A 21,499-nucleotide genomic window follows, 5' to 3' on the forward strand; every position below is an offset into this window, starting at 1 on the left:
GACTTTCTTCATGCTTTAGCAGGGAAATCTTTGTATCAGTCAAAGTTCCTGCTCTACTGTACTTCGATACCATAAGCTTCTTTTGACAGTTTCCTAATAAGAGATGTTAATTTCATTCAAACTTTAATATTCAAACTTCTTTTTAAGATGGGTCACTCATTTTTTATATATAAGCTAAACAATTTAATAGCAGTATTACAAACATTAACAAGCAACTCTCACAGGCCATAATACTAAACTTCATGGTTAAGTTTTTCTTTTGGGGGGCTTTTTTTGGGTGGGGTGGGAATCGAATGGGAGGAAGAGGCACACAAGAAGGATGGTACAGAAAACTATTGAAACTGTAGGCAAAATTTACCGAGTATGTACATACACTGAGAGAAAGTCCACAGCTTTAAACAGATTCTTAAAAGCGTCCATAAAACCCCCCAAAAATAAAATCACTGATCTATCGTAGGGATATATGAGACAGTGTCCCTACCATTCCATACAACTTACAGGAAATAAAGGGGGGATAGGACATGTTAAATGCCACCATGGGGATGTAAAATCCAGACTGTGAAAAACAATAAAGTATAATTAACCCAGGTTCTTCAACAAAATGAAAGAAAATGGATGAAGAAAGTGAGGGAAAGGAAACCTATAAACTAGAAGAAGACCTATGAGACCTATTAACCAACCACAATGAAAAAACTTAGTGGATCCCAACTCAAACTGTAAAAGAAAAAAAAAATTGAGACAATTAGGGAATTTGAATGACTGGGTAAGTGATGATATTAAGAAGTTATTGTTAGTTTTACTAGTGATGGAATGGTATAGTGGCTATTTTAAAAGAATCCTTATCTTTTAAAGATACATAGTAAAATATTTATGAAGGATATGAAGAAAAACGCTTTAGATACTTCTAAAAAGTTGCAATTTCAAACTACATATTAACATGCCTTGACACAAAAAAATTTTTTAAGAAGTTTTGTCAATCACTTCACTTACACAGTTAATTCTCTTTAAGGGTTGTAATTATCCAATCAAAAGCTAGAAATGTTTCGGAGTACAACATACCCGAACAGCTTGTTCCTTTTTGATGCCTTCTACAATATCAATAGGTTCTTTAACTATGGCCTCAGGAGTCTCAGCAGCAACATCTTCAATGTTGACACCACCTTGAGAACTTCCTATCAATACAGGACCCTAGCAGGAGGGGAAACAGCCAAAATATCTAGATTTTATTTTGGAACCGTCAATAAAATCTTAAAATCTATTTGTGTACACTATCAGACTTATACATCTATCACTCCCCACTATTCTTAAATTCCCTTGAGAATTTATCCTTGCATCACCTGCACAATGCCCCCGCTAAGTGTTCAATTGAAATAATGGAAAAGAAGTGAAAAGGAAGAGGAAGACAATGGCTCACCTGTGAGGGAAAAAGATTAAAAACAGATACAAATGTATACCAAACAACTTAATATAATCATATACATATGTGAAATATAACCTATGCATTTTTCACAAGAACTGAAGGGACATTAAAGTATTGTTTAAAGAACATTAAAAAAATCATAAAACAGTTTACTGATATTTAATAGGGAAAGCCTAATGAACAAAAGGTCCTGATTTTATAAGCTCTAGCCCTACTAGAAGTCAGTAAAAAAGAAAGCTACCTACCTTGAAAGAATAGCTCTGGCTATTATCATGAGCAATATAAGAAGGTAAGATGATAAATACCAAACAATTAAGTTAACTTTTAAGTCTTCTAAAATCAATCAAGAAAAAAACAAAGTAAAATTATCTAATAGATTTGCTAATTTATGCACAAAACCAGAAATAATCTTAACATGCAAAAACAAGGAAATGGTAAAACCATGCTACTAAAGATTATTTAATGCATCTGGAAAGGAAAATGATCTCAGCAGTGTAATCTGGGAAAAAATGATACAAAACCTTAGATTCTATTCTCAACTGTGTTTTTTTTAACATAAAGTGTGCTTAAATATGCACCCTCCCACTATTCACACAAGCAGAAAAAAGATAAGAAATAAAACATTAAATCATAAGACTTTTGTTATTTTATGTGTCACTATTTTAAAAAAAATTTCTACAGTGAATATATTATTCTTAATCCAGGAAAAAAAAAACCTCAAAAGACTAATTTCACTTTTCTATCCCAGTACCTAAGTGTTTCAGTAACAAATTCATTTCAAGGTATAATGTAAAGGAATAATATTATATTCATTACTGTTTGGAGAACAATACAGTCCTTCAAATCCTCAAAATATGGCAATAGCCAAAGGGACCAGGGTGGGGGAGGCGTGGCGGCGGCGGTGGCGGCGGAATTTATTATTTTTTAAAGAGAGTTAACTGTTATTTAGGCAAAAAAAGATTTAAGTATCAGCCCTCCAGGAGAAAAACTGGGTGGTTGAGGAACAAGGATGGGTGGAAGATTTGTATTTCCCTGTACATCTTTGTACCTTTTAAATTTTATACTGCCTGACTAGATTTCAATATACATGTGTAATAAAGAATTTGGCTGGCCTTTGTCCCCAGTGCATGGGAGGCAACTTCTAAACCCTCCCCTACATCTGAGAGTTTATGTTAATGAGGTGACTCACAATGGACCCCTAGATAATACAAAGGAGATGACTCAGGTGGGCACTGACCAGGTCAGAAAGACTAATGATGTGATTAGAAGGTTGGAGCTTTGAGCCACATGATATCAGCCTACACTTCCAAGAGGGAAGGAGGCCTGGAGATTAAGTTTAACTTAGTGGGCAATGATTCAGTCAATCATTCCTACTTCATAACCCCTGCACATCCCCACTGCCACTACCCAAAAATACTCTGGACATCAGGGTCAGCAAGATGGTGGAAAAGAAAGCCCCAGATTTTGCTCTCCCACAGAAACACTAACTTAACAACAACAATAATATGACCCCAAATGCCTATTAGAGAAAACCAGAAAACAGTTAAGAAGTTGCAGTACTCCAAGCAAGTTCAACTGCAAGGAAATGGGTAAGAAAAGTCATTTTATTTCATCTAAGTGAGCCCCTCCCCCAAGCCAACACAGCTCAATATCTGAGAAATAGCCCAATGTGGGGCTTCCCCCTTGGGAGGGAAAGAGAAGAGTGAAATGTGCATCTAACATTTCTGCTTTTCAGGGGTCTGTCCAAGGAACTGGTTTCTGTCTCACCTGACTTGGAGGGCTAACAGGGAACCTGCAAACTCTGAATGTCTTGTGGGGGAGAGGCACTGAGAACAAAATAAAGCTCAGCAGCTTGTGACAGCACCAGAGAACTTGTAATACTATAGACAGAAGCCAACACAGCTCACCAAAGTTGAAGGAAAGCACCCAACTCATGGCTTTGTTTTTAACAACTCAAGGAAGTAGAAAAAGAAGAACAAACTGAACCCAATGTTAGCAAAAGGAAGGAAATAATAAAGATTAAAGCAGAAACATATGAAATAGAAAATTTTTTAAAAAACAGAAAAAAATTAGCAAAACTAAGAGTTGGTTTGTTAAAAAGATCAACAAAATTGACTAACCATCAGCTAGACTAAGAAAAATAGAAAAGATTCAAACAACAAAAATCAGTAGTGAAAGAGGAGACATTACAACTGATGCCACAGAAGTGAAAAGGACCATAAGAGACTACTATGAACAATCAAACACCAACAAATTGGGTAACCTAGAAGAAATAAATCCCTAGAAACATACAATCTAGCAAGACTGAGCCATGGAGAAATAAAAAATCTGAACAGAGCTATAACAAGGAGATTGAATGAGTAATCAAAAACCTCCCGACAAAGAAAAGCCCAGGACGAGATGGCTTCACTGGAGAATTCCCCCAATCTTTCTCAAACTATTCCAAAAAAAAAGAAAAGTGAAGAGGAGGGAACACTGCCAAACTCATTCCATGAGGCTAGCATTACCCTGTTACAACATCAGACAAAGATACTACAGGAAAACTACTGACCAATACCCCTGATGAATATTGATGCAAAAACTCTTAACAAAATACTAGCCTACCAAATTCAATAACACATTACAAGGATTATATATCATGATCAAAGGGGGTTTATTCCTGGAATGCAAGGATGGTTCAACATAGGAAAATCAATCAGTGTACCACACCACATTAATAGAATCAAGGTCAAAAAAACCACATGACCATCCCAATTGCTGCAGAAAAAGCATTTGAAAAAATTCAACACCCTTTCATAAAAACACTCAACAAACTAGGAAGAGAAGGACTACATCAACATAATAAAGGCCACAGATGAAAAGCCTACAACCAACATCATATTCAATGGTGAACAACTAAAAGCTTGCCTTCTAAGATTAGGAAAAAGGCAAGGATGCCCATTCTCACCATTTTATCCAATATAGTATTGGAAGTCCTAGCTAGAGCAACCAGACAAGAGAAAGAAACAGAAAGCACCCAAATAGGAAAGGAAGAAATAAAATTACCTCTGTTCACAGATGATATGATCATGCATATACAAAACTCTCAAGAATCCCCCCCAAAACTGGCTAAGAATAAATGAGTTCAGCAAAGTTACAGCACAAAATCAACACACAAATATGCCTTGCATCCCTATACACTGACAATGAACAATCTAAAAAGGAAATTAAGACAATGATCCAATTTATTGATACAATAGAGTCAAAAAGAATAAAATAGTTAGGAATAAACTTAACCAAGGAGACAAAAGACTTGTACACTAAAAACTACAAAACAATGCTGAATGAAACTGAAGAAGACACAAATAAGTAAACATCCTGTGTTCATGGACTGGAAGACTTAATATTATTAGAATGTTCAATACTACGCAAAGCAATCTACAGATTCCATGCAATCCCTATTAAAATCCTAATGGTATTTTTTCCCCAATACAATCTTTTTTTCCACTGTCCATTTTTTTGCAAAAATAGGGGAAAAAATTCCTAAAATTCACATGGAATCTCATAGGACCCTGAATAACCAAAATATCTTGAGAAAGAAAAACAAAGCTGGAGGCCTCTTACTTCCTGATTTCAAAACATATTACAAAGCTATAGTAATCAAAACAGTATGGTTCTGACAATAAAGACAGACCTCAATGGAACAGAATAGAGAACCCAGAAATAAATCCTCATATATATGGTCAAATGGTCTTCCAAAGGTACCAAGGCTACACAATGGGGAAAGGACAGGCTCTTCAACAAATGGTATTAGGAAAACTAGATACCACATGCATAATAATAAAGTTAGACCCTTACCTTATACATATACAAAAATTATCTCAAAATGGATGAAAGACCTAAATGTAAGACCTGAAACTGTAAAACTCCTAGAAAACACAGGGGAAAAGATTCATGACATGGGATTTAGCAATAATTTCTTGAATAAGAGAAAATCACAGGCAACAAAAGCAAACTATACAAATGGGACTATATCAAACTTAAAAACTTCTACACAGCAGAAGAAACAATCAACAAAAAGGCAACCTAGAGAGTGGGAGAAAATATATGCAAACTGTATGTGAGAGATTAATATTCAGAATATATAAAGAACTACAACTCAACCAGAAAATGAAACAACCCAATTTAAAAATCGGCAAAAGACTTGAATAGACATTTCTCCAAAGGAAATACACATCTTAGCTTAGGATGCTATAACAAAATACCACACTGGGTGGCTTAAACAACAGACAATTATTTCTCACAATTCATGGTTCATACCCATACTAATCTCCTTATCAAATGGTTCTTCAGCCACACCCTTCATAATTATCTTCCAAATAGCTTTCTAGTTTTTTGCAATATAGGCAGGGTGAGAATTTTCCAAATGTTTAAATTCTGATTCCTTTTTGCTTAATAATTCCTTCTTCAATTCATTTCTCTCTTCTCAAGTTTTACTATAAGCAGTAAGGAGAAATGAAGCCACCCCTTCAATACTCTGCTTAGAAATCTCCTCAGCTGGGACTTCCCTTGTGGCACAGTGGTTAAGAATCCACCTGCCAATGCAGGGGATATGGGTTTGAGCCCTGGTCCGGGAAGATCCCACGTGCCGCGGCGCAACTAAGCCCACACTCCAGACCCCGCGAGCCACAACTACTGAGCCTGCACACCACAACTACTGAAGTCTGCGCCCCTAGAGCCAGTGCTCTGCAACAAGAGGAGCCACCGCAATGAGAAGCCTGTGCACCACAATGAAGAGTAGCCCCCACTCGCCGCAACTAGAGAAAGCCCATGCACAGCAACGAAGACCGAAAGCAGCCAAAAATTTAAAAATTAGTAAATTTGTTAAAAAAATCTCCTCAGCTAAATATTTAATATCATCACTCCCAAGTTCTACCTTCCACAAAACACTGGAACATGAATACAATTCAGTCAAATTCTTTGCCACTTTACAACAAGGATCATCTTTTTTGCATCATCTGAAGACATGTTCTTCATTTCTGAGACCTCACCAGAATGGTCTTTACCATCCATACTTCTACCAACATTCTGTTCATGATTATTTATATAATCTCGAAGAAGATGGAAGCTTTCTCTGTATCTCTACTTTTTTCTTTCTGAGTCCTCACCAGAATCAACTTTAAAAGTCCTTTCATGGCAATCTCAGCTTTTTCTAGCATGCACCTCAAAACTCTTCCAGTTACACAGTTCCATGACATTGGCAGTTAGGGCTTCAATATATGAATTCTGGGGGAGACATAAACATTCAGTCCATAACAACATACAAATGGCCAACAAGCATGTGAAAGGGTACTCAATATTATTAATCATTGGGGAAATGCATATCAAAACCACAATATAACCTCATACCCATCAGGATAATTTCTGTCAATAATAATAATAGTCTTTGTGAGAAAGTGGAGAAAATGGAACTCTTGTACCCTGTTGGTAGAAATGTAAAATAGTAGACTCACTGTAGAGAACAGTATGGAGGTTCCTCAAAAACTTCAATATATGATCCAGCAATCCTACTTCTGGGTATATATCCAAAAAAACTGAAAACAGAACCTCAAATAGATACTTCCATGCCCATGTTAACTGCAACATTATTCATAATAGCCAAGAGGCAGAAGAAACCTGGATGTCCACCAACAGATGAAAGATAAAGAAAATAATGTACATACAAACAGTGGAATATTATTCAGCCTTTAAAAGTAAAGAAATCTTGACATATGCTACAACATAGATGAACCTTGAGGACATTATGATAAGCAAAATAAACCAATCGCAAAAAGACAAATACTGCATGATTCCACTGATATGAGGTATCTAAAATAATCAAAATCTTACAAACAGAAAGAATGGTGGTTGCCAGGAGTTGAAGGAAGGGATAAAGGGGAAGGTGTTTTTCAATGGATACAGAGTTTCAGTTTCACAAGATGGAAAATGTCCTTGATCTGTTGTACAACAATATGCACAAAGTTAACATTATTGTACTGTACACATAAAAGCTGTTAAAGATAGTAAATTTCATATTCTATGTTTTGACCACAATTTAAAAAATAAAAACAACTCGACTAGAAACTCAGTGGGCTTTTGTGGTTGCCAATATTCTGTGTATTGTCACATATCAATATGTCAGGAGGGTGACACACCCCTGAGGCAAATGGAAACTTTATGCTTGGGACTCTCCCAGACCTTGCCCTATGCATCATCTGTCCATTTTGCTGGTTCTGATTTGTATCCTTTGGCAATAGTAAAACTGTAATCACAAGTGTAGTATTTTCCTAAGTTCTGTGAGTCATTCTAGCAAATTATGAAACCTGAGGGGTACTAGGAATTCCCAAACTTGTTGCCAGCTCGTCAGAAGTGAGGGTGACCTGGGGACCCCCAAACTTGAGGCTGACGTCTGAAGTGAGGGCAGTTATGTGGAGGACTGTGCCCTTAACCTGTGAAGTCTGGCTCAATTCTGGTTACTTGGTGTCAGAGCTCACTGCAACAAACACAAAAAATATTTAATAGAAGAATTCATTGTGCATTTCTGAGACTAAAGAAGAGAACAATGGCAAGCTTAAGTCAAGGGAAATGTTTGAAATTAAAGTCTAATTTTTACTTTCTCTATAAACTTCAAATGAAAAGGTATTCTTCATTTTCCCCTAGAAAGGCAATTCAAAATTATAAGCTTTTAAAGAGATCTAAAGAGAGAGGAAAACACTCAGATTTAAAAAGAATCTATCAACTAGTATCATGCTATTAAAGTAAAATATAGATAAATGAATCTACTGTCATGCTACTGAAGTAAAATATAAGTAAATTAATCTACAGATAACCCCCAAATACAATTTTATTCAACTGAAAAGGTAGAATCAACAAACTTTTAAAGTATTTGAACATTTTATTCTAGTTGTACTGTCCTTTTCTTTTCATATCTACTGATAAGAGAAGTGAAGAGCCACATAAAAGGCAGCACTACTGGGGGAAAAACGTTTCTCACTAAAGTAATGATTAGATCTCCAAGAGTTCGCTATAAGTTAGAGAAAAGTCTAAAAAAAAAATACATATGAAATAATAAATATATAAAAGAAAGTGAACAAATTCTCTTTGTACTAATTCCCTGACTAACTAGAAAGAAACCCCAAAATTTATAGCCAATTAGTCAGAAGAAAGCTTACATAGGTAAATAAAATAGAGATCAGTTAAAACAATGACTGTAGTTTTGCATATGATCATGACTGCTGAATGAACTGGTGCTTCTGTTTAAATGATTTGGTTTTAACTTTTAAATCTTAGTAATAAGCTTTCAGAACAATTTAAGTTCTAGCAAAGAACTGTAATTTCAAATAAATTAATAATGCTATTTTCACCTTCTTAACCTAAATTCCTCTTTTCTTGTTGGTCTTACAAAAGGTTTTGCCTTAAAATGGATTTGAATTTAAAATCATATGACAAAGAGGCCACTTAAAATAAGTATCTCTTTTTAAGAAAAGTATGGAAAATAAAATTTGGAATTCTCACGGCACATTTTATATTTAATCCAAGCAAAGTAAAAAACTGACACAGTTAAACGTACCATTCATTTACAGCAGATTGCAATGTTTTACTAGGAAAATAAAGCAGCAAATGTGATTTGTTAAATCAGATTTGTCTCAGTCCAGAAGTTCCCAACAGGCACTGGGAAAATGTTAAGAAATCTGATTTTTTAAAAGTACCAAAACACAGAATAGGAATTTAAATTGATTTTTTTTTTTGGCATGTCAACCCCATGGTACATATCTGCCCAGGCTTCCTGATGCAATAAATACAAAGAATACCAGTAGAGTTTATGATTCATCTTCTGAAAACAGATAAGCAACAAAAGCAATTTTTAAAGATCAGTTAAGTCCTCGACTTCCCTGGTGGCGCAGTTGTTAAGAATCCGCCTGCCAATTCAGGGGACACGGGTTCGAGCCCTGGTCCGGGAAGATCCCACATGCCACAGAGCAACTAAGCCCATGCGCCACAACTACTGAGCCCGCGTACCATACGTGCTCTTCAACAAGAGAAGCCACCGCAATGAGAAGCCCACACACGGCAACAAAGAGTAGCCCCCGCTCTCTGCAACTAGAGAAAGCCTGCACACAGCAACCAAGACCCAACGCAGCCAAAAATAAATAGGTTTTTTTTTTAAGCCCACATATTAAAATAAAAAAAGATCAGTTAAGTCCTAAGCATATGACTTTAATTCAATCAAAATGGGCTTTTCTTTTTAAATAGCCGACTTATTTTTTGTCGTTTAATAGGAACCTGTCCAGAGGGAATCCCAAAATAGTTCTTTTTACCCCAAAAGTAACACCAACAACTCCACATTGGCCTAATATGATAGCATCAAAGCACATTATAATGTCTTTGGCCAGATAGTTCAACTAGTACTACTGAATTTTTAGCATGAATTATTACAACTATATATTACTGGTGCAAATGAAATAAAAACATTTTTCCTTAATAAGACTCAGAGTTCTCCAATAATTCAAGTTCTTAAAATCAAATTTGACCATTTTTCATAATGCTTTAACATATCTTTAATACAATATATTCACTGTGTTATATTCATATCTTTAATAACACATATTCAGTTTGCTACATTTATTCTAATCAAGATGAGCTACTCTATCCAATATTACAGGACTCATATCTCAAACTGTCCAGGCACATACACCTTGTTCCTGGCTATAACAGAAAGTAAAAACATTAACAACTAACAAAATGATAGATGTTGATATATAACATCAATGAAAAGGAAAAGAAAATGTAGTGAAACTAAATGAATTTGTAAAAACATAATTTTTGCAAATATTTGTAATATATAAGGTTATTGTCATGGGATTTCTAAAGTAACTTACAAAACTAAATTCTATCACATAAAGAAACCTACAGAGGTAAAGACATCACTTACAAACAAAACAATGTTCTTTAATCTTATATTCTGAGTGGGTTTTTACTACCATCTAGTGTTATACCTTAAAAAATACTTTCTTATAAAAATTCAAAGTTACAAAAGATATTTTATAATATCACTCAAACATTACAAGAAAACTTAATGAACTGTAAAAAAAAAATCACAATATGGAAAATAGCTATTTTTAAAAAAGCTATTTTATATAAGAAAACATTTTCATGACCCCTTAAAATTTTTGTTACATTACTAATTACGTAATTAGTGATGTTCTACATCAAATCCTGACTAGGGCTACCAAATATGTACCCAGCCTGCTTCAAAAGACAAGCTAGTTACTACACAGATTCAGCTCATAAAAGTTAACCAATGCACTCAAAAAGCCAGATAATTACACCATAAAATCACTGTCAATGCCCTTTCCAAGCCCTAGGTCTATGAAGGAATTTTCTCTTCATGTGATGCCTTAAGTTCATTGCTAGCATTCTAAGTTCCATAAAGAGAGCAGAGCAGAATAAGGTTATGCTCCTTAGAAGCATACTGTTTCCTATTGAATGCCATCCTTGAACTTACCAAGTATCAAATCCTCTTTTGAAACAAACCGCAAACTATCAAAAATACGAAGAGGTTGAAAAAGAAAAAGATGAAGCCAGGGACACACATTCTCTTAGTGGTTCCAGAGACTTTCTCTTTGGTTAGAATATCTTACTGTGCTAGAAATTATTTTCTCAGTCTATGGAATCTAAAGGTGAATCAGAAATGATTTAAGCTGCTCTTAGCAAATTAACAATTTGGAAATTCTGTGGATTTTATTTCAGCATGGTTTTGCCTACAGTTTTTATTACCACAATATTATAGTATTAAGTCTGATGGCATTAATCATGTTGGTTTTTAAAAATGACATAAAAATATTGTTCCCATGACATATACAAATAGATTATGGACCATACCTTTTTAACCCTTCCCATACAAATAGAAATAATAATCAACTTTTGAACTTGAATGTAATAAGATCATCCTAAATGTATCATGTCTACAATTACTCACTTGAAATGACCTTTCCATTGTAATAGCAAAGTAGTATTCTCTCCTGGGATATCTTCGCTCACAAACCAATACTTGATTGCATATTCTGCCCTTTTCTCCTGTTTGCTTGGTAAACAACTTTCTCCCAATCATCTGTGAGGAAACAGCTTTTGCTTCTTCTGGACTAAAATAAGAAAAAGAACTCAAACTCTTTTCTCCTCCAACTGAGAAAAATAAAAGCACATGACAGCCAAAATCTTACCTCATCTAATATTTAAATCTCAGTATTTATATCAATTCAATAATAAGGGGCATCTTTTACAAATATACATTGTTTTCTTTAATAATGGTGTCTATATGTGTAAAACATAACTTACGAGAAAACTATCTTCACTCCCCCTTTGAGGCCACTTTCAAATGTTCCTTTTCCTCTACCACCAGCTAAAACTTGTGCCTTTATCACAACATCTTTTGAACCTAGAAGAAAAACACTTCTATTAGATACAAAGCATGGAGCAGCATGCAACACACAATATTTTGTTATTAAAAATACATATTAAGCAGTGTTATTAAATGTAGTAAAGTCTCATTTACCCACAATGTCAAAAAAGGAGGCATTCCATGTATATATATTTTCTAGATTAGAACACTAAAACATTCACCACCTAAAGACCCACAAACTTAAAAAAATGAGCCACTCATATTAAGCCATTTCTTAAAGCATACTGAAAATAATTTTACCTTTCCCTGATACTTTAAATATCTAGTACTTTGCAAGGTACTAAAAGTACAAAATTGAGGGTCAAATGTCTTCCTAACAATTTCTTCCCTCTACTGATATGTAAACTTACTACACTATGACAATTTGAGTTATAAATGCTGCTTTGAGTAGAAATGTACCATGACTTTCAGGGAAAGTGCCACTATTGATACCAATTCACATTGTCTCACTAACAGAAAGTCCTGTTAATATACATTCTTGAGCTGTACTGTTGTGAGAGGACTATCAGGAGTTAAGGTATGTTTATCAAAAGATTCTAGAATGTTACACTTCTAAGTCTTTAAAACATTTTTTAAGAAATACTCTGAATTTTTCTTCTTTAACAGGTAAACTGGTCTCTCTCTTTTCTTCCCCTTTCTAACATGCTGAAGAAAATTACCAAACTAGCTGTTTAAGCCTAGGTACTACTCTTCATGACCCAGAGCAATACATCTTAGAGGGGCATTCTGTCTCCCAAGACAGGCAGAATTTCAAAGCCTCCTCATGTCGCTTCTCATGGTATTTTGCCCATACTAGCAGTGTAACACCAATATTACATTATGAAAAACAATTAAACTTTGAGGTCAGGGTTAAGGACATTGTCTTATTCGTTGTATCCCTAGCACAAAGCAGTTCCTGGGATATAACCACCACTCCATAAATGTGTATCTGAATAGGCTAAAGATGGGAATTCTACTACTGGGGAAAGGCCACTCGCTAATGCACATATACCAAGCTGAACGAGAGCTGATCAAGGAGGTAACAAATAGTTTGTGATCAAACAAATAAGAAATGACCAAAAGTTAACACTTAAACAATTACTACAAAACGTTTAGAAAATTAATGATATAAATGTGTCCACACTGGAAATGTACACTTAAGTCAGAAGACAGCCCTATGAATCAGTCCAGGCAGTTTCTTTTAAAAAAAAACCCTCTTTCTCATACTCCACATCCATTCAGTCACGAAATCATAGTGGTTCCACCTTCAGAATGTATCTAGAATCTTGACCACTCTTCATCACCTCCATTTTAGGCCCTGGTCCCAGCCACCATTACATCTCACCTAGATTACCCTTGTCCCCAAAAGAATATTCTCAAAGCAGCAGCCAAAGTGCGCATATAACTCCTCTACTTAAAACCTTGCACTGAATGCCCACTTCACTCAGAGTTAAAGCCACAGTCCCTACAATGGCCTCAAGGCCCTGTGTAATCCCCCAGCACCCTTGCCCTTTGTATCATGACCTCTTCATTGTTCACCCCACACCAGCAACTCTAATCTTCCTGTTCCTGGGCATGTCCCTCCCTTCCTTTAGGACTTGGCACTGATATTCCCTCTCTCCCTGAATACTCTTCATCCAGGTATCTGTTTGGGAAAGGTCCTCATTCCCTTCCAGTTTTTCTTTAAGTCTAAATTGTCCATGAGACTTACCCTGATCACCCTACTTAACACTACCAACTGCCCACCCATGACCAATCCCCCTTAGCCCGCTCATTTTTTTCCACAGAGGTCACCACCTTCGAATCATAACATATAATCTTCCCATGTTTATCATTTTTGTTTTGCTCCCCCACTAAAATATAGACTCCAGGAGGGCAGAATCTTTGTTATGTTCATTGATGTTTGCAAGGTCCTGGGAGGGTTCCTAGCACATAATATTTTCTGAATGATAAATAAAAGAACATTTAGAAATCAAGAGAATTCTTATGAATCTAGATCTTCCACTGCTCTTGAGAAACACAGAACTGGAAATCCTGGGCCCTGCAACTGGAACTGACCGCAAGTGCCTTGTTACACAAGACATCATTTCAATTTGCCATAGTCCCCACCATTCCCAAGTGCCACAACTAATATCAGATGAAGATTAGAGAAAGTTTAGAAATTTCCTTAAAAGTAACAATAATTTTCTTACTGAGAAGACAACAAGTAGTCTCAGGGACTATGGCAAATTAGAGAGTTCATGCCCGAACTAAAAGGAGCAGCCACTAGTCATTCTACCTGTTTCTGGTTACCTGTCAAGTCAGTTTTCTAGTACTTCAGCAATATTCATTTATCTCCAAAAAGGATACCTATAATCCAAACAGTGTAAATGTAATGTAAAAATGTACAACAGTTAAACTGGTGCTCTGCTGGGCTAAATTCAAACAGTCCTATTAATTTAGCTAGGAACTTAACATACTGAGCTATTAAGTAAGAGTAATGAAGCTCTATTTTTTCAAAAACATTTTATAAGAAGAAGGCTCTTCCCTAAAGCGTCAATTTTCTTTTTTTAAGAAAATAAACTCCGTAAGGGCACAGATGATTCTTCAAAAATTCCTTCTAAAAAAGCCCTTCACGGGGACTTCCCTGGTGGTCCACCCTGGCCAGGGAACCAGATCCCGCATGCATGCCGCAACTAAGAGTTCACATGCCATAACTAAGAAGTCCATGTGCTTCAACTAAGACCTGACACAGCCTAAATAAATAAATAAATAAATTTTTTAAAAATAAAATAAAAAAGACCTTCACAACAAAAGAAAAACAAAAAAAAGTAATGACATACAATCTCATCAACTATCAAGACAGGGAGAAGAATTAGAAGATAAATCTGAGGACAACTGACTAAAACAAAGATTTTATTCAATTCCATTAATTCAGTCAACAGTTACATCTACATACCAGACACTGCACTGGAGTTGTAGATACAACGATGAGCAAATCAGTCTTGCTAGATTTCGCCCTTTGCTCTAGCCAGACAAGATCATTTATGGATCCCAAGATTGTCTTTAAAATATATTCACCATCCCTCCTAGCTTTAGTCATTCACAAATGTTGTAAGTATTCCTCATTTACAGTCATCTAATAAAACACTGGAAAAAGGAAAAAGAAGGCAAAGTCCTACTGCATGCCATTAGAAATCTCCCTCTGGGCTGACATTCATTAATCGACACCCTCTGCATGTTTATTCACCCAGAGAGAAATTCTATGTTAACTATACTAGAATCCAAACTATATTTCCACAGTCAATAGGGAAATCATAAGAACTCTGCCAAATGCCTTACTGAAATCATAGTTTCTTGTAACTACAAGAAGGAGGTGGGAATCTGCTCTTAGAACTGACCCCAAATTATAACTACTTCATTTCTCTGTGCTTAACAACCATCCCTTTGATAATCCATTCCAGAAACGTCTCCATGATCTTCCAGCTCATCAACCTCCATTTGTGGACTCATATAGTCTTTTAAAATATTGGAATTAGATTTCTTTCTAACCATTCTTCCATCCCTAACTTCAGTTATTCACAGCAGGTAAAACTTGCCTCCAGGACAGTGTTTTCCAACTTTTGTCACGTTATGACACACACAGAAAATGACAGAATTTGTAGGGAATCCTGGGGAAAGAGGTCAGAGCTATTTTGGGAGGAATTACCAGCTATAGGGCTCAGTGGCCCCAGTCTCCATGTTAACTCAGCTTCTCTTGCCACCCACAACGACAAGCAATAGTTTGTCACACCTGTAATGCATTTATGCCCTAGTATATTGCTTGATGAGATAAGACTTTTTAAATAAATGGGAATTAACATTTTATGAATTTTGCAGTAACTGAGAAGCAAAAATTAGCCAAAGTCAGCACTGGGAATTGCTAGCTAGATGGAAAAAACCAGGTATATTTCTAGGGCACCTCATATCACACCCTGTGCAATTATATCCCATAATCAATATCTTCTGATATTAATGACTCACCACAAAAAAAAAACAACTGGCTCAACATCCTCAAAGTAGCTAGGAAATACAGCTTTTAAAAAGTAGTATTTCTGCTCCTCTAGATTTAAAGGTCCTTAATTAGTCACTAATCCCACTCCCATACTACAATCATCATTTGCAGGCTTCTTTGACAAAGACACACTTTCTAGATAAACAAGATACATTCTGTTCCAAGGAGCTGAAAATCAGAGCTGCCTATCTGCTCCTTACTACTTGTAAGTCCTGGTTCCAGAGAACTTGCCAGAAATACTCACAGTTACAGTATATCCTATATATATTAACTATTCCTTTTTCTACAGCTAAAAATCATTAAAGATTTTTACAATGAGTAAAGAAATCAAGAAACTGGCATCTGAATAAATCCTACTCATTTTATGAAAAAGTTTGTACACAAATTATTTTTTTCTGACAAAATAGTGAAATTTGACTAAACGAGAAAACATGGAAAACTAATTAAGAAAACCAATTATAATAATTTGGAAATAAAAAAAGAAATACTAGCTTTCACTGACTTCATTAAATCAGGCCCTTTAATCAGTGGTATGAAAAACAGTTTATGCCTTCAGCATTATTAAGAAGGAAAGAACTGGTAAACAAAATATGCATCACTCAAGAGATTAAACTAACAAAATAAAAGAACAAAGTCAAGGGTCTGAAATTCATCCTTAAGGATAGAAGGGTAGGATAAGAAAACCTTATACTTTCTCAATTACATTTCCAAATTTTCCTTCTTATTTAGCTGGGTCTTCTTTAGAAATTAACATTTAGGTCATATGTATAAGATTGAATCTCAAGAAGGTAGTTAATAAAGTGCCTTTGCAAGAAATACTACAGAAATACAATCATGAGTTTTCTTAAAGTCTTGACCCTTAAGAGCCTCTAACATAGATAGAATTTTAAAGGTTAAAATGAGGTACATCTTTTACCATGGACAAGTTCAAACTACAAGACACCATTAATTAACAAAAATTTCAGCAAAAGTAGTATGAATTTACATAAGGCTTTTGCTGAATAAAAAGAAGCTTGCTTGTAATCTGAATAAAAAGAATTGTTTTCCTAAGCTTTTGACAAAATTCAACACCCATTTATGAAAAAAACCCTCCAGAAAGTAGGCATAGAGGGAACTTACCTCAACATAGTAAAGGCCATATATGACAAACCCACAGCCAACATCATTCTCAATGGTGAAAAACTGTAACCATTTCCTCTAACATCAGGAACAAGACAAGGTTGTCCACTCCCACCACTATTGTTCAACATATCTTTGGAAGTTTTAGCCACAGCAGAGAAGAAAAACAAATAAAAGGAATACAAATCGGAAAAGGAGAAGTAAAGCTGTCACTGTGTGCAGATGACATGGTACTATACATAGAGAACCCTAAAGATGCTACCAGAAAACTACTAGAGCTAATCAATGAATTTGGTAAAGTAGTAGGATACAAAATTAATGCCCAGAAATCTCTTGCATTCCTATACACTAATGATGAATAATGTGAAAGTGAAATTAAGGAACACTCCCATTTACCACTGCAACAAAAAGAATAAAATACCAAGGAATAAACCTACCTAAGGAGACAAAAGACCTGTATGCAGAGAACTATAAGACACTGATGAAAGAAATTAAAGATGATACAAATAGATGGAGAGATATACCATGTTCTTGGACTGGAAGAATCAACATTGTGAAAATGACTATACTACCCAAGCAATCTACAGATTCAATGCAATCCCTATCAAACCACCAATGGCATTTTTCACAGAACTAGAACAAAAAATTTCACAATTTGTATGGAAACACAAAAGACCCCGAATAGCCAAAGCAATCTTGAGAAAGAAAAACAGAGCTGCAGGAATCAGGCTCCCAGACTTCAGACTATACTACAAAGCTACAGTAATCAAGACAGTATGGTACTGGCACAAAAACAGAAATATAGATCAATGGAACAGGATAGAAAGCCCAGAGATACCCCCCCCCACACACACACACACACGGTCACCTTATCTTTGATAAAGGAGACAAGAATATACAATGGAGAAAAGACAGCCTCTTCAATACGTGGTGCTGGGAAAACTGGACAGCTACGAGTAAAAGAATGAAATTAGAACACTCCCTAACACCATACACAAAAATAAACTAAAAATGGATTAAAGACCTAAATGTAAGGCCAGATACTATAAAACTCTTTGAGGAAAACATAGGCAGAACACTCTATGACATAAATCACAGGAAGATCGTTTTGACCCACCTCCTAGAGGAATGGAAATAAAAACAAAAATAAACAAATGGGACATAATGAAACTTAAAAGCTTTTACACAGCAAAGGAAAACATAAACAAGATGAAAAGACAACCCTCAAAATGGGAGAAAATATTTGCAAATGAATCAACTGACAAAGGATTAATCTCCAAAATTTACAAGAAGCTCATGCAGCTCAATATCAAAAAAACAAACAACCCAATCCAAAAATGGGCAGAAGACCTAAATAGACATTTCTCCAAAGAAGATATACAGATTGCCAACAAACACATGAAAGGATGCTCAACATCACTAATCACTAGAGAAATGCAAATCGAAACTACAATGAGGTATCAACTCACACCGGTCAGAATGGTCATCATCAAAAAATCTACAAACAATAAATGCTGGCGAGGGTGTGGAGAAAAGGGAACCCTCTTGCACTGTTGGTGCGAATGTAAATTGATACAGCCACTATGGAGAACAGTATGGAGGTTCCTTATAAAACTAAAAACAGAACTACCATACGACCCAGCAATCCCACTACTGGGCATATACCCTGAGAAAACCATAATTCAAAATGAGTCATGTACCACAATGTTCATTGCAGTACTACTTAAACAGCCAGGACATGGAAGCAACCTAAGTGTCCATCGACAGATGAATGGATAAAGAAGATGTAGCACATATATACAATGGAATACTACTCAGCCATAAAAAGAAACGAAACTGAGTTATTTGTAGTGAGGTGGATGGACCTAGAGACTGTCATACCGAGTGAATTACGTCAGAAAGAGAAAAACAAATCCCATATGCTAACACATATATATGGCATCTTAAAAAAAAAATGGTTCTGAAGAACCTAGGGGCAGGACAGGAATAAAGATATAGACAATGGACTTGAGGACACGGGGAGGGGGAAGGGTAAGCTGGGACGAAGTGAGATAGTGGCATGGACATATATACACTACCAAATGTAAAACAGACAGGTAGTGGGAAGTGGCCATATAGCACAGGGGGATCAGCTCGGTGCTTTGTGACCACCTACAGGGGTGGGATAGGGAGAATGGGAGGGAGACACAAGAGGGAGGAGATATGGGGATATATGTATATGTATAGCTGATTCACTTTGTTATAAAGCAGAAACTAACATACCATTGTAAAGCAATTATACTCCAATAAAGATGTTAAATAAATTAAGTAAGTAAGTAAGTATGTATACGCCCTTCAAGCCAGCAGTTTCACTCCTGGGATTCTGTACTAAATAAATAAAACCATCAGTCCTTAAAAAAAAAAATTGTTTCTCTGATTAACAATAAACAAAACTGTAAATTAAAAATCATGCTTCCTTGACATATTTACACTACCAAATGTAAAACAGATAGCTAGTGGGAAGCAGCTGCATCACACAGGGAGAACAGCTCAGTGCTTTGTGACCACCTAGAGTGGTGGGATAGGGAGGGTGGGAGGGAGACGCAAGAGGGAGGGGATATGGGGATATATGTATACATATAGCTGATTCACTTTGTTATACAGCAGAAACTAACACAACATTGTAAAGCAATTATACTCCAGTAAAGATGTTTAAAAAAAAAATCATGCTTCCAAGTCAAGGAAATCAAGGCTACCTCATTCAAAAACATATCATATAATATATGACAACTTTCTGATCTTCTACATGCTCTCACTTTTGAAAGAAAAACCCATTGTAGAAACAAGTAAGTACAAATAGAGATGAAGACTTTTACAATTTTAAACAGTTTAAAATGTTCCACATCTTTCTTGAAAAACTAATAAAAGTCTCCACCAAAGCACATTTAAAACCATATTAATCAAATGTACATACAAAAGAGATTAATTTTGGTAATCTACATAAAATTGGTGGGATTTTAAATACTACTACGAAGAAAATGCAGTGTATAGCTATTACATTACTCATTATCATGTTCTCTTATTAAATCCTTAAAAATATAAAGTGAAGCATACTTTCCAAACTCAAAATTTATTTTTTAATTAAAAGATTAATATAAATTCAAATTAACAAAACCTATTGTTTCTGTTATCAATAAAATAATCTAATAAACATAGGCAACTATTTAATTCATTTAACGATATTAACATTTATTGATTACCTAAGCGTCAGGCCCTCTTCTAAGAGGTTGGGATATATCAGTGAACAAAATAAGACAAACAAACCCTGCTCTTATAGAGCTTACATTCTAATGCTCAACTTCTTTTTTCGCCCTTCTGGCTCTCTATTTTTCATGTCCAAAAAAAAGACGGGAGAAATACTGGACCTCTCTTTACAATCGCATATACAGGTAAGATTTTCTGTCACCATTTCCCTGAAGAATCATCACAGCCAGAATTTTCTTCCCCATAGTTGTAACTAAAAACAGGACTTCATAAGTCAGAAAGAGAAAGACAAATACCGTATGCTAACACACATATATGGAATTTAAGAAAAAAAAAATGTCATGAAGAACCTAGGGGTAAGACAGGAATAAAGACACAGATCTACTAGAGAATGGACTTGAGGATATGGGGAGGGGGAAGGGTAAGCTGTGACAAAGCGAGAGAGAGGCATGGACATATATACACTACCAAACGTAAGGTAGATAGCTAGTGGGAAGCAGCCGCATAGCGGAGATCAGCTCGGTGCTTTGTGACCGCCTGGAGGGGTGGGATAGGGAGGGTGGGAGGGAGGGAGACACAAGAGGGAAGAGATATGGGAACATATGTATATGTATAACTGATTCACTTTGTTATAAAGCAGAAACTAACACACCATTGTAAAGCAATTATACTCCAATAAAGATGTAAAAAAAAAACAGGACTTCAGCTTCCTGAAGCTTTGATTCTTAAGTTATCAGCACTACGGGGCGCAGAATAATCTCATAATAATTTTAGAATGCCAAAAATCATAAGTTCCACCTTCTCTTTTACGTTAATAAAACTTATTTTTTAAATATAAAATAAAAGCCAAAAGTTGTTATTAAACCAAAAGTAAAGTTCATATCTTATCAAATATCCCATGTCGAGATGGCATAAGTTTTTCTTAATTTAGTACCTAATTTTTTGGCAATTGCATAAGCCTCATCTGGTGACTTAGCCACGTGTCCTTTGGGAATGGAGACGCCAGCTTCTTGCAACAATTCCATACTCAGGTATTCATGTAGTGAGAGATTCCTTTGCTGTTGCTGCTGTATTTGGAGTCCATGGTTGTTAAATAATCCAGAACTTCCCAGAACCTAGAGAAATTGGGGACATATTTATACAGAGAGTGATTTAGCAGTAATTCTTGTTAAAAACACCTTCTCAAAATACTTTAGAGTACTCCATTCTTCAAAACTATAACAAAATT

At 35.5% G+C, this 21,499-nt stretch overlaps 1 protein-coding gene across 2 annotated transcripts in view; it reads right to left on the reverse strand.

The window, feature by feature from the left end:
* The window catches only part of SUCLA2 (succinate-CoA ligase ADP-forming subunit beta), a 48,007-nt gene that overhangs the window by 19,657 nt on the left and 6,851 nt on the right, over positions 1–21,499 (reverse strand). Inside the window, exons 2-5 of one of the 2 annotated variants that reach the window (XM_067713881.1) lie at positions 21,206–21,386; positions 11,774–11,873; positions 11,418–11,580; positions 1,060–1,188 (exon numbers count right to left, since the gene is read on the reverse strand). In XM_067713881.1, coding sequence (XP_067569982.1) covers positions 1,060–1,188; positions 11,418–11,580; positions 11,774–11,873; positions 21,206–21,386 — 573 coding nt within the window. The remainder of the gene's footprint in view (positions 1–1,059; positions 1,189–11,417; positions 11,581–11,773; positions 11,874–21,205; positions 21,387–21,499) is intronic. The other variant, XM_067713882.1, reaches the window with a different exon arrangement.

This window comes from Pseudorca crassidens, chromosome 18 (assembly GCF_039906515.1).
Source record: "Pseudorca crassidens isolate mPseCra1 chromosome 18, mPseCra1.hap1, whole genome shotgun sequence".
In the NCBI taxonomy this organism is placed as follows: Eukaryota; Metazoa; Chordata; class Mammalia; order Artiodactyla; family Delphinidae; genus Pseudorca; species Pseudorca crassidens.